This window comes from Aptenodytes patagonicus, chromosome 6 (assembly GCF_965638725.1).
Source record: "Aptenodytes patagonicus chromosome 6, bAptPat1.pri.cur, whole genome shotgun sequence".
Taxonomy (NCBI): domain Eukaryota; kingdom Metazoa; phylum Chordata; class Aves; order Sphenisciformes; family Spheniscidae; genus Aptenodytes; species Aptenodytes patagonicus.
In genome coordinates, this window is record NC_134954.1 from 45,403,006 (window position 1) to 45,422,290 (window position 19,285).

General features: G+C 39.5%; 1 protein-coding gene across 3 annotated transcripts in view; it reads right to left on the reverse strand.

The window, feature by feature from the left end:
* The window catches only part of SUMO1 (small ubiquitin like modifier 1), a 47,115-nt gene that overhangs the window by 24,847 nt on the left and 2,983 nt on the right, over positions 1-19,285 (reverse strand). The window contains exons 2-5 of one of the 3 annotated variants that reach the window (XM_076342380.1): positions 16,686-16,760; positions 15,329-15,406; positions 13,352-13,423; positions 256-474 (exon numbers count right to left, since the gene is read on the reverse strand). In XM_076342380.1, the coding sequence (XP_076198495.1) occupies positions 424-474; positions 13,352-13,423; positions 15,329-15,406; positions 16,686-16,760 (276 nt within the window). In that variant the 3' untranslated portion in view covers positions 256-423. Of the gene's footprint in view, positions 1-255; positions 475-11,519; positions 12,399-13,351; positions 13,424-15,328; positions 15,407-16,685; positions 16,761-19,285 lie in introns of those variants that run through there. The other 2 variants (XM_076342378.1, XR_012995659.1) reach the window with 2 other exon arrangements.

The window sequence follows — 19,285 nt, forward strand, 5'->3', positions numbered from 1 at the left end:
AGCAGAGGACAAGTTCTGGCTCCAAGTATGTTCTGAGATCCCATCTATTTTCCCTCAGTGGTCCAACAACTGGTCTTAGGGTACAGTGAAACAGGAGGGTCCCAGTGCACAGTAAACAGCCAATCTGGTATTAGAAGGAACTGTAGGAGCAGTTATATCAACAGCAGATAATAGACAAAAAACAAACCCCAACAACCCACATAGAGCAAAGAGCAATTCTTTATGCAATCAGTATATGTTGGTTTGGCTTTTAGCATAAATCCTAAAACTGTACTTTATAGAGGAAAAAAGTTTTCTTTATCTTTTCCTCAGCTATTCACCATTGGTGAGTACACAGAGCAACTTGAAGTTGTCTTCATGTCTCAGGTTTTCATGCAGAATTTTTAGACTCAGTAGCACAGGAATACATTTCATTTGGGGTGCTCATACAACAGTGGACTGTAGCAGTTGTGGTGAAGTCCTAGTGTGCAAATCCTGAAACGATATGAATATTCTCTTATCAGCAACTCTTGTGAGGTAACTAAGAAATTGGTACAACAATTTCAGCATTTGCTGTTTGCCAGGAGATGAATCGATACCCCTTATCACTGTATATCATAAGCACATAAACGTCAACACTTTTTTTTCCTAGGATGTGGGAGCTGCAGAGACTAAAGTCATGAAGAACATCAGACTGAAGTTGACAAAGGTGGATCCAGCATCCAAAGTGCAGAAAGAGAACAGTAATAAAGACTGGCAACATCACAAGGCACAATTTGCTATAGATAAGGTTAATGAACAAAAAGCAGATCTTTTAGCATCTTGCTGAACATCATTGTATGCACCCTTAGTTATTTCAGTGGGAGATAGCAAGGGTATATAAAGGATTAGCATGTTATAGTCAATTTCTTCAAAACAGAATGAAAGAGAGGGTCCAGTCAACTTTATTTTTGTGCTTTTGCTTGGTAGTTGCTTGCAAGATCAAAGACCAGGGAAAATTCTTGTATTTAAGGATTATTTTGTAGTTTTTTTGAGTGGTAATAATCAACTGTTATTAAAACTAATTTCATTATTATTAAGCCTCAAACAAGATATATCAAGCATCACTAACAGTCAGAAATATTTTAACTACACTTAAAGCATAAGGTTTTTTTTTTATTTTGTATCAAAAGTCAAGGATTACAAATCATATTAACAAGCAGACACAGTAGCTAGATTTTTTTTTTCTCTAGACCACGTCTGTAAAGCAGAAAATCCCCAAGTATGTCTACTAGAGCATGGACTTACAATAAACATGGTTTGAGGTTATTTAGGCATGCCTGTTTGCATTAGGGTGGTACCTCGAAACAGAAAGTTGGATTTTGTTGGGCCTTACACTGTAGGCAGCGGACTTTCAGAGATGGAGAAAACTTGTGCAAAGTTAACCAGCAGGCCAGAGGCAGCAGGAAGCTCACAACTCACCTGTCTCATATTGCCGCTTCCCTCTGCTGGATATCATGGCCACCTACCATTTGTCCACAGAAGAGACTAAGTTAAGTGTGAGCATTTAATCTAGACAGACAGACAGACAAGAGCCTCAGCCTTTAGGAGAGTAGTCAGAGCAGCAGCACCATTGATTAGGACAAGATAATTTATTATAGGTTAATAGTTGTCTATCAAAGTCTTAACATTTTCCCCCAGTTTTTCTGTCTAAAGTTCACTACAGTCCTGATGATGCATTTGTTGCATCTTTTTGACCATAACAATGAAGATTCAAAATAAGATTCTTGGTGTATTTGATTAACTCAGGTGGAGCAGGAAACAGAACAGAGGCAGAAAGACCAAGAATAAAAGTTTTGATTTTAAGAGTCACCAAGTTGTATCAGAGGAAATTCTCTTACCTAGAATGAGATTTAGATGAAAACACAACACTTTCACCCTATTTATGATTTGTTCTGACACTTTCCCCCACCACAAAAATATTACATAAATCTGAAAATAAACACATTAACAGAAAGAACTGATTTACCTCTAGACTGAAACGTTTGTACTCTGAATGAACAATCACCACAGTATCCACGGCATCCAAAAGCACATCGCCCAGATCAACAATGTACTACTTCAACAGTGATTTGGCTATATTAGGTTTGAAAAGCTTTGTGTTTTTCCAGGAAAACCAAAAGAGAAAAGAGAACCACAAAGAAGAAAAGGACCCATGCGGAGAAGGCACAAGGCAGAGCAAGACGACTAGAGGCCAACGGGGAGAGGGGAGCTGGTGAGGCAGGTGGCAGCAGCCAGCCCACCTGCTCTCCTCCCCGGGGAGGAGAAAGCCCTCCTTGACAACCAGCCCCAGGCAGATGGCTGTGGCCTTCCCCCTGGCTCGGGCCGCTTGCCTCCAACAGTCACCCCAGCCAGCAGCACCCACACAGCAGCAGGAGGGAGCAGTGAGGCTGTGGAGGTGAGAAATGGTGCTTGCGGGCAGGGACATGCGCTGAAGCAACTCCCATGCAACGGGGATACAAAAGCGAGAACAAAGACTTACCCAGCATGTCCTTACCTGCTACTGCAGGAGGGCAGCTCTGCCACCAGCCTCTGCCACCACAAGATGGCTGCCTCCTCAGGGTGCCCATGCCCCAGCACTGAGGGAGAGCCGGGCCCCCTCCCCTCACAGGTGCTTTCCCAGCCCCACAAGCCCCTCACAGCACACCCTGTCACCACCCTGGCCAGAGGCTTTCACTCAGAGGGGCAGCACAAGGGGCTCGCTCCCAGGGACAACACAGAGCTCACCAGCAGCCCCAGCTCATCTTTCACCCCAAGCACAGGTGTAGCTGGGCTCAGGTCACCCCCACACTCATTTATCCTCATTAGCAATAAGCTTTGGTTTGGTTTTTATTTGCCTGAGCATCATCCACACAGGCAGGTATGGGATGAAGCTATCACTCTTGGAGGCTTTCTGGAAGGTTAATTTGACAAGAGAAAGGAAAGAAGCAGCTCCCTTCTGCCATGTCGCAGCAGGCCAGGGCAGTGAGTACCCCATGACAGCCTGGCTGAGGGTGACAGGAGCAGTGGGTGAGCCCAAGCAGGCCCCCACTCCTAGGCACCACCAGCCCACTCCCTCAGGTCCTCTCCAAGGGCAGGTAAGACATGCTAGTTCCTCACCTAACCCAGCCGACCTCCTCCTCCGGCCAGGCAGGTGCAAAGCTGTCCTTCTACCATTAACTGGAGCTTCCTCTCGGGAAGCCCTAGCAGACATGGAGCTCCCTGCCCAGGCGGGCTCCCGTTCACACTCTCTCTACATCGCCCTTTACAGTCCTTCGGTGAGGAGGCTTTCGGTCACACAGCAGTATCAGTGGTTGTTTGCTCACCTGCCTCAATTTGACCGGAGATGCTCCCCCACCAACCGAAAGAGGCAGCAGCGCACAGAAGGGCCAGTGAAGAGGCGGGAAGCAGGGCGCTGAGGGGAGGCTGAGCGCGCCTCTTGCCAGCGGAGGCAGTGGGGAACGCGCAGCCCCAGCCCGCCCGTCCCGCTCCCACTGCGGCAGGGCCAGCAAAAGCCGTGATTCCCAGGCCGTAAATCTTTTAAGACCTGTCTCAAAGAAAACCTGGAGCACAGAAGCGCTCCCCGATGCCTTCTTTTAAAGCGAAACCACAGACCAAGGTAAAAAGGCTGGTTGGATATACTCCAGAGCTGCATCTTAAATCCCTGCAGCTCCTAGAAAAGTTTTCCTCAGTCCTAGCTTAGAACTGGAGAAATACAGACTGTTTGTAGCCTTCCCATTTCACCATAGTGATCCTCTAGCTGATAGATCAGCTACCAGACTTTTAGGCTTTTTTAGACTTTACCTATTTCCTCAAAGTGTCCTCTTTTCAGGGACTAGATGAAACCACTGTGCCTGCTCCTTCATGTATTACAACTTCAAAACATTTAGAAAAATACAGGGGAAAACATGAAATTGGCAGAGGTTCAGAGAATATAGCTTAAGTAGCAACCTATTGGGACACTAAATACTAGGAAATTAACCTAAGAGTCATCAGATATCATAAAGACAAGTACCTACTGGAAGAAAAAAATAGTAAAACATTTACCATATAGAGAAAACAGGCACTGTTGGCTGCAGTGACAGGAAAAGTCCCACATAAGTCAAATCTACTTTAATAAGTACATAAAGCGTATCTTTTTCAAGAATTTTAAATCTCAATTAATAACAGATAAATCATCATTCACAGAATGTCAACTTTAAGTGCATTATTAATTATATTCCTGTTCGGATTCCTCCTGGGAAATGGCAAGAAGAGAAATCTGCACAGGAAAAAGTAAGAGCAGAAAGGCAGAAAGGTGGCGGCTACAAGTGAAGAAGAGGAGGAAGGAACAAGAACAGAAATGGAAAAAGAAAGAGCAGCAGGAACAAATGGAAAAAGTGAAGGCAGATCTGGAAAAGGAACAGAGGAGCATGGAGGAGATGCGGTTAGTGAGGATAGTGTTCTCATTTGAGAAGGGAACATTTGAATGGAATGATGACACAGAACTACTGTAGTCTTTGCTTTGCTTTTTGTCAGCCAGGCTTATGCATCCAAACCCAATGTTCCAGCATGAAGAAACATATATATAACAAAGCATCTTCTAATATAATAGAAGACTAATAACACATAAGAGTGTAAAGGAGCCAGCAAACTGATCCCATACCCCTGGGCAAATTCCAAACTAGAGGATAACATCACAGACCTTTTAATCTGAAACATGTGCATAAAGCTCCATCTTTTAGCAGCACAGTAGATATTTTCCTAAGTTTAGTATTGTGTATGTCTACTAATTTAACTTTTTTTTTTTACTTTCATCCATTTATCATTACTCTGAATTCTGAGACTGTCCTAAAATTACAATTTTCCAACTCATTAATGAAAAAATCAGTATCGACAGTGAATTGAAGTCATTAAACAAATTAAGTTTTTCAACCAATTGTACCTATCTTACAGTGAGTTCATGAAGAATTCCACACTTTCCATACAGCACCAAAACCACTACTGAGCATTTTCCCTGACAAAAACCCTCAGCATGGTTACAACTATATGGTTATAAAGACACTTCATAGGAATGTATGTTATACAAGAATTTTATACTACAAAAAATGCAGTAAGAGCACTTTTGCTCTTTACCTCTGCTCACATAGCTTTAGGGAAAAAAAAGCCAAACAACAAATACTTAAGGCAAAGCTCTGCGAAACCCATCAGTATCATAAACAAGCTCTGGTGTAATATAATTATCACTTTGTATTCACCTTTTGAAATGTTCTGCTTACACCTAACACATTCTGACTCCTTATCGCTTTGCTTGTTATACTTTTTCATTAAGAATGGTATTTACTGGGGAAAACAGCGACCTCCTTGGGTGATTTTGAAGAGCTGCAGCCTACCTACAAATGACTGAACACTTTGGAGAGTATCCCCTGGTCACGTGCATTTGTAAGAACCAGATTTGTAGAAGTAGCATCTTTTAATCAGATAGTTGAAAAGAACGGACAAATCTGACTTATAAAGCATTTTTCTATATTAGTGCCATGCCCTGCTTAACTTTATTTTAGGAAAAGCAAGTAGGCATTCAAGTCAAACTGCTCAACTGAGAACCCCAAGTTAATTTGGAAATTATCTTAAGTAGCCCTCAGTGAAGCAGAAGACCTTTAGTTTGACTGTCCTTAACTTCCCATTCCCAAAATAAGGAGAATATTCCTTCGCTTCACGAACCTCCTTGACTTTCTTTCATGCTCCTTACTCACAGTGTGAATCCTCCTTGCAAAAACAGCCCATTTTGACTGCCATTCTGTTTACACCTAAACCTCAGCCAAGGCTTTCCATTACCTCCTTGCTTGTTGCATAATCTGGGTTCTTGTTCTGGATTTGTGTTCTTGTTCCAAAGATGCATTCAAATTTTTTTCTTCCAGCTCTTGTTCTCTGAACTTTCCTAGCTGTCCCCGTGCTCTCCTCCATGCCTTGTCTCCACATCTTTGTTTCATGTAAACCACGTACCTGTATCCCATAGTCCTCTCGTCCTCCTCAAAAGCACACATGTAAAAATTGTAATTCAGGTTTTTGCCCCCTTACAGACACAGTATGAAGGAAAGTAGACAGTAATTTTTTTTTTTTTTTTAGTACTAATTTGCAGAACCAACCAGACATGTGCTAAGTATCACTAACCAGCACCTGTTCTCTTTTTATTGTAATTTCTCTCCCCTTCACTTTGGCAATCTGCTTAGCTCTTTGGGCTAGAACCTGCTCTTCTTCTGGCAAGAATGTTCAGCAAGCCCAAGGTTGCTATAGCAATTAATAATCCTTTACATTTTAGTTTACAGAAACTAGAAGAGTGGAGACACCAGGAGGAGGAGGCAGCAAAGAAGTCACAATTAGAGAAAGCAGCGCAGCAATGTATTTGGCAGCAGCAGGAGGATCATCACAGAAAGCTTCTGCAGGTCCAGAAGAAGAGACAGCTAGAGGAACAAGAACGGGCAGGTGGTCTATAGAAAGGCTAATGCTCACATTAGCTGCAGATAATTCATCTGAATGGATGATTTCTGGTAAAGACATAGACTTAGCCTGTGCGTCTGCCATAGAATTTCTGTGACACTAAGTCCCAAACTTGCAGTACCTCAGCTGCTCTTCCTCTATTAAATAGATATGGTAACAGTCATCTCTTCCACAGTCCCTGCAGCCTGAAGAAGAGAAATTCCACAGCCTAGCTACGATGCAACTATGCAAGATGCTAGCAATAATAACATTCATGCTACATCTGTTCATTCCTTGGTGTTTTCATTATATCTTCTCTGAAAGCCTGAGTCCCAGTAGCTACACAGTTTAAAAAAAAGAGTTTCTACTTCTAACAAATAGTTGCAGAGGAAGGCTTGAAAACCTGAATGCCAAGCAGATTTTAAAAAATCCAATTACAATTTAAGACAAACTCATGTGTTTCAGACAATATTAAATACTTGTAATGTCAGTATTGTAATAGTATTTTCTTTCTATTTGTAATTGATGAAAAAAACATTTCCTAAATAGGAAGTATGCGAGCAACTAATAGTTGTTGGCAGAAAAACACAGACAGAAAGAAGGACCAATATGGTTAGAGGAGGGACGCCAGCAGCTGGTGGAGATAGCAGAAGAACGCCTAGAGTATGAAAGAAGAAACTGAGATAAGACAAGATATGAGGCTAAGGAGCAGATGAAGAAGATGCTAGACTAGCTCTAGAGGAAACCAAAACACGAGCACAGCTTTTAATCAAGTATGTAGCTATTAATTGAAAAGTTTTTTTTTCTCAGTAATAATAATAAATCTTTACACCTAGTGCCAGACCATACAAAAATAATTCTGTATATAGTTAATATAGTTAACATTGAAGAGCAGCACTGGTACCTCAGGAGTTAGTTGTGCTGCCTTCAACTTGAACTCCAAGACACAATGCAGTTCTTTTGCTATTCAACCAGTTTTCCAATGTTTCCCCAAATTGCATCAGCAATTCACATACATCTTATCTGTATTCTTTAACTGTTTTAGAGTTTATAACATCCATTTACACTACAGAAAGAAGCCCAACTAGATTTCCCCACACATCTGAAACTATGATTACCTTTACGCAGTCCATCGGAGCAGACTCCAGCATAGCATGCTTCCAGAACTCATTCCTACCAGCACCTCAGAACACAGGAACTGGGAATCTGCATACCACATACTAAAACACTGCAAATAGCATAACAGGCCTTCTTAAGGGAAGCCTAGATCCATTTGTCAGGCACAAAGCAGTATCAGGGATAAGAGGATACATGGGAACTGCAGCTTAGCAGGAATAACTCTCTCCTGCTTGCTCTATTCATACTGTTGTGACAGGAGAACATATCGGCCCGCAAGAAGGTATTAGCATAAGCCAACATTTTCTTCCCCAGCCGATTCCAAACCTTGCTCAAAGCCAGCTCCTGGGGGAAGTCCAATCTCCTGTCCAGGTTCAGTGCCTCAGAAGGCACTGTATGCACTGTGGCAAAGTCAAAGAAACTGCCAGTGAACCAGCAACGAGCTAACTGAGTGTGTAGGTTTCAAGTCAAAGAACCAGCTTTCTAACCCAAGGAGGAATTGTGTCTTATGTCTGCAATCTACTTTATTAATACTGTTTGCAGGCAAAGAGCAGATCTGGAACAACATCTGCAGTTCCAACAAGCACTACTAATAGAAGCTACCGGACTAGAACACACTGAAGATGTTCCTTGTCCATGGATGTTTTCTTATTTTCAGCTGCTTGAAAAACTAGGCCTGAAAACCATACAAAAGAATAAATAAATGCTTGGTGCCAGGAATGGGTCATTGTAGTGAGCTCTTTCAGTTCCAGTCTAATTCAAAGTTCCAACCTGATTCAAAAGAGGAACAACATTCCTTTTCAGGACAGGTGCTACTCTCATTCACAAATTATTTTCCCAGACTGCAACAGTGTATGCATCCTATTGATAGCAAGTAAAAGTATTCATGTTTTATCAGCCAGTAGAAATGAATCCAGACAGACCTCTTGAGGTGCCAGAAGACATTTAGTTTATCCTTTGCTGCTTCATCCCAGATTCTTTGGTCCATTTTGTGTTAAGAGAGAAAACAAAGAACTATCAGTTTACAAAAGCTATAAAGACCTCAGTGCTGCCTTTTGGAGGAATCCTCCAAACCAATAAATTGCAATAAACATGCTACTGTTTAAGAAAAGGCTAGATTTCAGTATCAACAGTAAGACAAAAACAGAGAAACTATAGCAAGATAAGAACTTTTCTTCTTTGTCAATCAGGTTTAACTTATTTTCTGCTTCTCTAATATTATCTAACAGAAGAAAGCGTAACATTTGTAGATTCAATTTGTATTGCAGTTCCTGTGGAGTCTCTCTCGTGGAGAAGAGTAATAAGTTTTTGCAGTCTCTAAATTAAAGCTGAACTTCATTAAATTAAATATGCATTAAGGTTCTAAAAGCAAAACAAAACCAGATTACACTACTTCCAACTTGCACAATTCCTACAGTTCTCTGTATGATGCCTCAGAAGCTGATCTTCTCATTTAAGAAAATTTACCCGAACAGCAATAATTCAAAAGTGCATACAGAAGATGCGCAGGTCAGCAGATATTTTAGTATTGTAGTCTTAAAAATAATTTCCATTTAAAGTAGGAAAAGTTAAAAACTAGTATACAGTTGTAGTGCTTCAAAAACAATACACGGTTAGTCAAAATTTGTGGCAGACTTCAAGTTTTAGCATTATCTGACATCCTAACTGAAGTCCAAATCCCACCAACATTTACACATCTAACTTCAAAAAAAAATCTCATTTTGTTGAATTGATGATCATGTAGATATATTTATACTTAAGAGAATACAAAAATCCTTTAAACACACCAGCTTTAAGAAAATCTGTTGAGACTTGTAATTTTGTAAAGTGCTTATCAATACAGCTTTTATATGCCACCATAGTGAATATTAAACATATTAATTTCACAATTAGAAATAAAGCAAGGATTAGCTTCCACCTTCCACTGCATAACTGACTCAGTGAAGATGGTTTCATTCTCCCACCATCACTTTTTGTTAAACACTTAAAACCAGCCATCAATAGCTGAACTCAGTTCTTCTAATACAGGTAAGCATGTAAACAAAGACAAAGAAAAATTGCAGGAGGAAAAAAAAGATTCTTTTCTCCATTTTTCTCCAACATATGAAGGCCAATCTGACTTCCAGTCATGTGCTTCAAAGCTATGAGTGGTTTAGAAATTCCACTCCAGACCATCTTTTCAGAAATAAATTCTTTGAAAAGTATTAGTTCTTCCAGAGAAATGAAGAAAATTCACGTCTGTGTGCTCCTTGAGTTCAAAATTCAGGTTTTATTTCAATGTACAACTTCCAAGAACAAATATCCTTAAAAAGGGTACTAGTGCATCTGTGTAGCATGTGTATCTTCCCATTTTACATTACGGTCTCAATACTAATCTTTGAGGTAGAGTACGGTTTTCCTGTTATTACTGTTCCATCAAGTTGTAACAGTACAGACATTGCTTTAGACCAGCAGCTCCGTTGAGGCACTAGCTCTCTGAGGCTTCACAGCAAGTCTGAGAAAGAGGTCAAATCTGTCACTGGTACCATATCCACTCTATAGAGAGATGTATATTAGGACAAGATTACACAATTGAAAGAAATCTTCGCCTTGAGCTTCATCCTACTGAAGCTGCATTCTGCAGGAAACCCTCCTCCATAGTCTCAAGAGAACTAAAGGCAGTGCTTCAACTAGAAAACTGATATAAATGAGCATATAAAACAGGTTTGGAAGAGGAGAGTGAACAGTAGGAAGCAAAGAAAGTTGGTGCAGCAACTAGAGTAATAGCATCAAAACCCAGGGGATCTGGATTCTGTTCTCAGCTCCACTTTCAGCTTCCAGAGTGACTTGAGTAAACTACTGTCCCCTGCGCCTCAGTTGCTAATTTGCAGAAGACAGATAATGGGAATTTGTCTACTAACGAGCATTATACAAATTTAAATTAGAAGATGATCTGGTAATAATCACAAGGCTGTTTTATTTCTGGTATTCTGAAGCAGATATATTTAGTATTCTAAAAAAGCAATTGGAGATAAGTGCAAAGAAGCCATGTTGTTCTACATCACAGTAGCAATCCCTCTTCCCTCTAAGAATTGAATTACATAGAATACTTCAAGAAAACCCCATATTCTGACATTTTGTAAACAAAATTTTTAATCTTTAGAAAATTGCTTAGCACAACTACGCATACAAAAGTATTACTAAATCAGAAACAGGACACAAACCACAAGCATGAAAGAAAACGCATTTCTAGCTTTACAGCAAGTGCCATAAAAACTAATCATTCAAAATCTGCAATTTCTTCCAAGTATGCCAGCACTAAAATGTGTCTTTAAATGAAGCTGGCATTCATAGTGAACTTGATTTACCAAAGCAAATCAGAAACAAGTCCTATTTATCTGCAGAAAGGCTGAAGCAGGGACAGTGCAGAAACCTTCTCTCCACACTACCCTGCCCATAACCTCCCATCTGAGCTTTTATATCCAGTAACATGTTCTCAAACTGACCAGTTAGAACCTGCAACTAGCTAGAACATGAAGTGGACCCTCATCATGATGCCTGATGAACTATCATGACACTTCCATGTCATCCATTATAGAGAGATTTAACAGTACCACGATCATATGAAATGTAGACATTAAAAACCATCTTATTTCCTTCCAAGTTGCATTTTCAGTTTACCTTTTGTGCATGAAGTGAAGCTGTATGTAACTGTATGTGAATATTCTCTAACAAGAAAAGAAACAGCTAGTAGTCTCAAATAGTCACCTGCAAAGCAAGCAGATCAAGTATTTTTCTAGGGCAAGTAGAAAAAAGTAATTTTTTTTTTTTTTAAATGAGGTATATTTACAGAGCACGTTTTTTTTCTGGCTTCAACGTATAGTTACTGGAAAAGCATGCCCTAATTATAACTTTTTATGGTTTTGTTCATTTCCAAACATTTGAAAAGAAAATGCAAGTTGTTTATAAAATTGTTTTTCTTGTTTATTTTAAATGAAGCTGGTACAGACAATGTCCATTCAAAACCCACGTCCCAGGCCAAAAGGTACAAACAAGAGTGTCAAAGTAACACCAGTTGTCTGCTGTGAACATTCTTGCATGAATACCTGCATGTACTAACTGCTATATGAAGTTAAAATGCTTCTGGGCTCTTCTGGCAAGATTTAAGAATCATTAGGGTTTTCAATTTTATGTCTTCAGCAAAGCCATCTCTGGAGCAAGGTACAGATGACAACAGTTCTAGCTTTTCCATTTCCAACTTGGTAATCTTCTTCGTTGGGCCATCAGCACAATTTAAGCAAAATAGCTCTGAGTTACGGATACACAATTTCTCCACAGTTTAGTTCTCTGAAAAACTTCATCTCGCACTGAAAGTTATAGTCCAGGAGTGAAACAGTCACACATCAAAACTTCAGGGCAGATATGGAAGTCATTAAGAACACTCGCCCACCTGGCAGATCTTACAGCCTTCGTGCCTGAAATGCACGAACCTAGTGAACATACAAATGCATGTGTGTATGTGTATTTCTAAAGGGGGGGGGCCGGGGGCGGGGCAGAAGGGAAGAGGGAAGCAAGGCTGCAGCTGGATCACAAAAGTTCAGCACAATGAAAACAGAAACGATAGTGTATAATGAGCACGAGAATTCAAAATACCAGACGCTTGAAAATAAACTCCCAGAGATGGGGTGCCAGTTTCAATTCAGTGTTGAACACCACATTACAAAAGAACTATTATTTAAAAATAAAAAAGGATTAAGGGGGAAGAAAACAAACAGAAGGATCTAAACTGTTGAGTGACCCCCCGTCTGTTCCTGATAAACTTCAATCACATCTTCCTCCTCCATCCCCAGCTGTGAGAACAGAGAAAAACAGCACATAATTGTTATAAATCTGGTGTACTGAATTCAGAGCAGGTCCTAGACAAGTTATACAATGGTTTGTTCCTCTATCCTGTCATAATTCATCAAAGGGGTGAAAAAAATTTCAGTCACCGTCTCACTAGCCAACATGCATGATTTTTAGTCCTTTTCCTTCAGTCTTATGTCAAAGCAAAAGCCTTACCAGTGAAGTCTAAATCCGCTTGTGGAACAGTACACATCAGCCTGGAAGTTGCTAGCTTTACCTTTCTCTAAATCCCTTCTTGGGCAACAGATGCACAGGAACGTAATCAACATCACAGTCAATGCACCAGCTGTACAGCCATGTGAATTATATATAGCACACTACTAGTTCACAATACAGCTAAGACCGACAGCTTGCAACTGAAAGCCTGTTTACAACTGTTCTCTCAAAGAGGGTAACTTGTTCAATTTCACGGTACACAAGATTGTCTGATTTTTCAGAAGGTCATTATTATAATAGTGTTTCTTCCTGCTTTGTCATAACAATTGGTGGAAGTCACTGGACAGAAGTAACCTGTTTTCTGTTTATTTACACTTTCATCTAATACATGTGAACTAAATACGTATTTATTCCAAAGTCACACTGAAGTTCTAGCTCAACAACTGGGAAGTTTCCTTAGGTTTTTTCTCTCTGGTAAGCGGTGACTACACCTTCCCTTCTAGGACAACATTACACATGAAGGTCCAATCAGACTCTTTCTGAACTGCATATCAGCCTTATTAAAGATTCTAGTTAGACAAATATAGTCAGACTATATTTGACTACATATAGTCCAAAAAGTTGGCTATATTTAAAGAAACACCTTGATTCTGGTTAACAGTCCAGCAGAACAGAGAAACTAACCAATTTGGTATTTAGTTTCTCCAGTGAACTATGTAACACTTTCTAGAAGGAAACTCACCTCCTTGGGGGTATGATTATCAGTAATTCTCTGACCCTCGAAGAGGAACCTGAGTGAATTCATTGGAACACCCTAAAAAAAGAAACAGATGTACAAGAAAAAAAAACTTACTGAAACTTGTACAGGTTTACAAGAAAAACATTTTTAATAAAAACAACACGTGAAAGTCAAAAAAGAAAGTGTTAGTTCCTGTTACACAGGGAGCTCAGCTATTCTGTTGCAACCATGTAGACTACAAAGAAGTGACTCAAGGAGCATGATAGTGCTGAAATGTGTGTTTATTCTAAAGTCTCACTGGAGTTCTAGCTCAACAACTTGGAAGTTTCCTTAGCTTTTTTTTTCCCTTGTCTTTTTTTATTTATAAAGTACTGACTACACTCTCCCTTCCAAGACAACATTACACATGAAAGTCCTGTCTTTTTCTGAACTGCATATCAGCCTTATTAAAGATCCTAAGACAATAGGGGGAACATGATGTTTACTTCATGAACTGTCACCATAGGAAGGAATAGCAATCTTCACCGTTGCCAGTTCTGCAAAAGCTCTACACTCTGGACAAGAAAGAGCAGAGCTGAGGGGGAGAAGGAACACCATTCAAACAGGGAGAAAGGAGCATCCCAATGGTAAATAAAGTTGAGTTGCAGTTTATCTATTGCACAGTGTGCCTGTGTTACGGCAGAATATCATACTTCACCTCAATAGATGAGGCAAACACCTCATCTTTTTCTTCTCTTTCAAGTTATGAGCAAAACAAACACAAGTGAAATATGACCTGTTTTGTGCATCAATTAGATCTCAGAAATATTGCTTGCAAATAACTAGGCAGAAAAATTCACAGGAAAGAACAGCTCTTGACACTGCTCCAACAATCCCTCTGGCCAACTTGGAAGAAATGTTCACAGTCCCTTTACCAGAGAAAGGCTACTTGACACCAAAAACCGTATTGACTGCTGATGAAGGAAGTCACAGACTCTCCAGAATTCAGCCCAGGAGACAGATACAGCTGTGTTCATTCAAACAATTATTTCTTTCTTAAAAAAAGAATTCCACACACATGCATTTTCATCAGTCAATAAGACTGTTGCATGAATTATTTCCAAGATCTTATTTTAAAATTTCAAGTTTTTCAAATGAATCACAATTTTAATCAGTTGGATTTGGCTACAAACATATCTGGTGTATGATCTTTTCTTTCCTCCTACTCCAGAAGGATAGCAAAAAAGAACACATTCTACAAAAGAACACTTCAACCGATAAGTTCAACTTGTCTTAAGGTATTAAGAAAAAACCCAAAGTATTATTTCTTATGATTATATCTCCTGAAGTGAACTCCAACACAGTTACTCAAGAAAAGGCCACACAAGGCATCTATCCCCAAAGCTGGGGATAAACTAGGCCAGGGCTTCTGGAAATAGCAGCAGTGAATCCACAATACCTGCCACAGAATCTGGAAGTGAAGATATATTTTTGTTCTGTAACAGTAGTTACTGTTTACCTACATCCACAATTAATGTTGCAGATTTCTTTAACTCGGCATAATAATTAGTGTTAATCAATTACCATATTAATGACTGTAACAATGCCTAAGGCTGCTCTCATCCTAAGCTGCAGTATTCTACAGCTTTAAGGGAATTTCACTTGGAGACAGGAGATTTTACAGTAACTATAAATGCATGCCCGGGCATTTTAAAAGGTAACTTCTATGTCTTCTGAGCAGCCACTATATATTTTCAAACAGTAATTTTAACTTACTACAAAACTCACAACTGTCTTAAATAGAAAAACCTTTACTTGTCAAAAGAAATGAGGAGATCCATTGTATTTGTACTGTCAAGACACCTGTCCCGCTAGTAACTAGATAGAAGCTTGACCGTCTCAACAAATGTCTTTATTTGAAAGAACAGTGAGAAAAGTAAAGCTAAAGTGTTTGGCTTTTTTATTTTCTTTTTAAAGAGGGAGTGTCATTGTTTCACAAACCTGTCTTTGACAGTATGATTCTTTGAGTTTCTTGAGGTGTGTTGTCATTTTCACCTTGAAATGAATTTCACTGCTGTCCTAAGAACAGAAAAGAAAAAAGTTACTCTTTGTAGTAACTGCTTACTTTATCCATGCTAATTTTAAGATTTTCATTAAGAAAAACTTATGTAAAACTAACATGGAATGCAGTCTAACTATCACTGTGTATACCTTGGTACATCATAACATGAACCTCCACGGTGATTTATCGGTCGTTAAATTCATCATGCACTTCCACAGGAAGCTCTATTTTAAAACAGATGGCATAGTATAGCCTTAGGCTCACTACAGAGGTTTTGGATTTAAAAGTACTAAAAACCATACATGGTTCCGTCTGTGCTTCCATCTTTACCCAGCTGATGTACTTATGAAATACAAACATACATATGCAAGGGACTTCTGCTCTAAGATTCCAAAAGACACAAGTTAAAGCTTGCACTTCAAAATATATACGAAATCTCGTTCAATTAGAGTAATTACCTAGAAGTTAGGATACAGGCAGACTTGGCAACACAACACTAACCTAAGGAGAAATCTTAGGTCTCATTATTCTACAGTCCATCCTACCAGCCATAAGATACGAGTAACTACAACTGTCAAAATGGCTACAGATAAAACAGACTGCAAAAGGTTCTGTGCAAAAAGCACGTGGGTCACATTCAGCTTTTGAATATGTTCTCATCATTACCTATCAAACCAGCAAGAGGTAAGCTAGTTTGTGTTGGTCCTACTTTAAGTCATCCATCTCCAGTCAACAGCACAGCAATTGCACTAATGCTCCAACAAACAACACTAAGTTAAAGTCATATGGGCTAGGGGTTCTTTGTACAGAATGACTTCTGTTCAAGAAGGATCTCAACATTCACATTCCAGCACAACTTGAATTCAGACTTATAATGCACCATTCACATCTACCAACATGCCAGCCAACAGAATCCTCTTCCTATCCCTGTCCAAGAAAGTTGACCTCACGCTTAGTGTACTACAGAACTCTGAAGACCTGAATTTACCAATTTTGCCACATATTTCATTCATATCCTTGGATAAATTAATCCCCCAATGCATCAGCTCCCCTAGTTATAAGATGGGGATCACACTGACCAAATCCTGAGTCATAAGGATAAATTACTCAAGCTTTTAAAAAAAAAACCACACCAGAGAGTATACTAACACACATTACTGGCAATTGGTAAGTAGTTTATGGCAGGGGAGGATCCACATTGAAGAACTGAAAGTATCAACTTTCATTTGTTCATTTCTACAATACAAAAACTCACACCTCCACCAAATGTCAACAAGTAATTAGGTAAAAACTCACCTGCCCAATGACTTTAAGTTTAATGTATTCCCCTTCTTTCTTATCTCCTAAGTCCTCAGCTGAAGGTTTTGCTTCCTGTAAGAAAAGCATCAAAAAAAAATCTGATCAGTTCAACACTTCGTTATTTTCACTGGACAGTACGACAGCTGTCACCCTCCTTATTACATGAAATCAGACTATCCAAGGCACCTTATTTCTTCCTTTCTGTGTGTGAAAATAATAGCAACATAGTATTATGAAAGGCTGTCTGTCTGCCTATGAAAAGTTTAATTAATGACAGAAGAGAAACACTGAAGAACCTAAGAGATGAGAGAAGGATCATTTGGAAATAGATGACAGATGCAAAAATGAGAAGTATGATTTTATACCACTAACTCCTAGTCAACAGACTGCAAAAAAGAAATACAGGAAGTGTACTGAGGCTCAGATATTTGACGGAAAAAAGAACATCATGAGGAGAGTAAACAGAACGCACTTGTAACACCCTATCAGTGTAAAGAGAGTGAACCTTGCAAACATTTTTCAGTCTATTGCATCAACAGTAGTCACTGCTTTCCGAAGGATGGTCAGCCACCTTCTTTTCTACGACAACAAAACAACACCAAGTAACAACTTCCTTCTAGCATGTTTGTTTTAAGACCACAATTCTTAAACGTTCTTAAAAGTTGCAGTTCTATGAACTATAGTGTTTTGATATCTTTCCAGGATAAGAATTAATTGTACAGACAAGTTTGATTTAACACCTTGAGCACTAAAGCTCATCAAAAGGGTTTAAGTATTATTTCTACAAGACATGAATTAAGGACATCAAAGTTTTCACGTTAGCTGCTGATAGACAAGGCAAGTGAGAGATCAGGTACTATTAACCCCATCCCTTGCCTGATACTACATATTCTAGATCAGGTCTTCAGTTATGTTCCACAGCAGCACAAAGGGATTTTACACAGACACTGCCTCAGGTCCAGATGGTGCTCGACAAAGAAATCTTCCCAAGTAGTCAGAAACAAGGATACCCTGCTGATCATGTTTCAAATCTTCCTTCTATATTTTATTGCTTAACACAGTAGACAAAATAAGCAAAATACATAAAAGGTGCCTACCACATATGTTTTCCCAGCACTAAAGGGACGTTTTGCTGTGTATACAGAAATATCCTTCATATGGTTGGACTTGAACTTTAGGTTCAAGCACCAAAAACACATACTAACCTTCTGTATTAAGTCCATCCAGATAGGTCTCTATCTCCAGATTAAAATGGCAGACAAGCCTTTTCAAGCTTTTTTTTTTCCCCCTTAAAGAGGTTAAACATGCATAACTTCTTTGAATGTTAAAAGTTCAGGGAAGGGCAGGGGGGAAGTCTGCAAACACCCTCCCTATCTGAACCAGTCTCAGTCTGGAGGAAAGAAAGAGAGAGGAAGTCCTCTTTGTACCAGTTTGACTCACTGCCTCAAGCCAGATCCATTCAGTTTCTGCGATGACAAAGACATACGAGCCAGAGACTCCACCTGGTTTGAATACCTTTTTTTTTTTTTTTTAAAATACCCACCCGGGCACAACCTGGACTGCTGGGACTGATTCATCACCCTTCAAGCTCAAACCCAAAAACTGACCCCAAGCTTTCAAGAAACTAGACACTTACCCTCAGGTCTCCAAGCAAGTCACTTTTGAAGTGGAAAGGAATCTTCACTGGTAACACAGTCACAGCTACGCTCCCCACCAAAGTTTTCCCTTTCTAACATATCTGAACTCTGACCTCATGGGACTATTTGCAGGAATAAAAATACGGTTTCCACTCTTGACTAAAGAGAGAAAGAAAAACAAGATCCTGCGACTTGTTCTGATAACTTGCACAAACAGCATTTTTATTGTCCGTATGCAGGATGACTAACCTCTAGGAATCAGAAAGAGATTCAGATCTCTACAGATCTGAAGTCTGTAACTTCAAAACTATCTGTTTTGCTATCACTGAAAAAATTTGTAAGAACATCCTGTCCCTTTACAGGACTTTTCAGGTCAGTCACTGTCTTAAGTTTACTTTGCATAAGAACCAAACTGCACAGCAGCATATTATCCCAGCAGTAGAGGCATTTGTAGTAGTTTATACAGTTATGTGCATTGTAACAGACCTACCTACTGAGATTTCCAAAACAAATCATCTTGTACAAGGTACGATAAATCATCATTGCTACTATGACAGTGCCTCTGGCCCATATGAGTGGAAGGCAATGATTCATAAGACGTTTGATTCCTACCCTCAGAGAAAGAGGGCTCTAATACTAAAAACAAATAGGGGAAGCAGCAAACAGTAGAAAAAGCAGAGGGAATTGGAGTCTTGAAACATCATACCATAAAGATGCTAGTTTAAAGCCAGCAACCTCTCACCCACAAAGTAAGAGCAAACAGAGCTGTAATTTCAGGAAAAGAGAAGTAAGATCAAATCAGTGTTGACAATGCCAACAATTGAAGCTTAAAAAAAGAGCAAAATATTTGAAATCAGAACATAACAAGACCCAGCAAGTCTGAAACAGCTCCCTGCATTTTGTCAGTGAACTATACTGCCATTCAATGCCAAATGGTAAAGCTGACACAAAAACACTTAA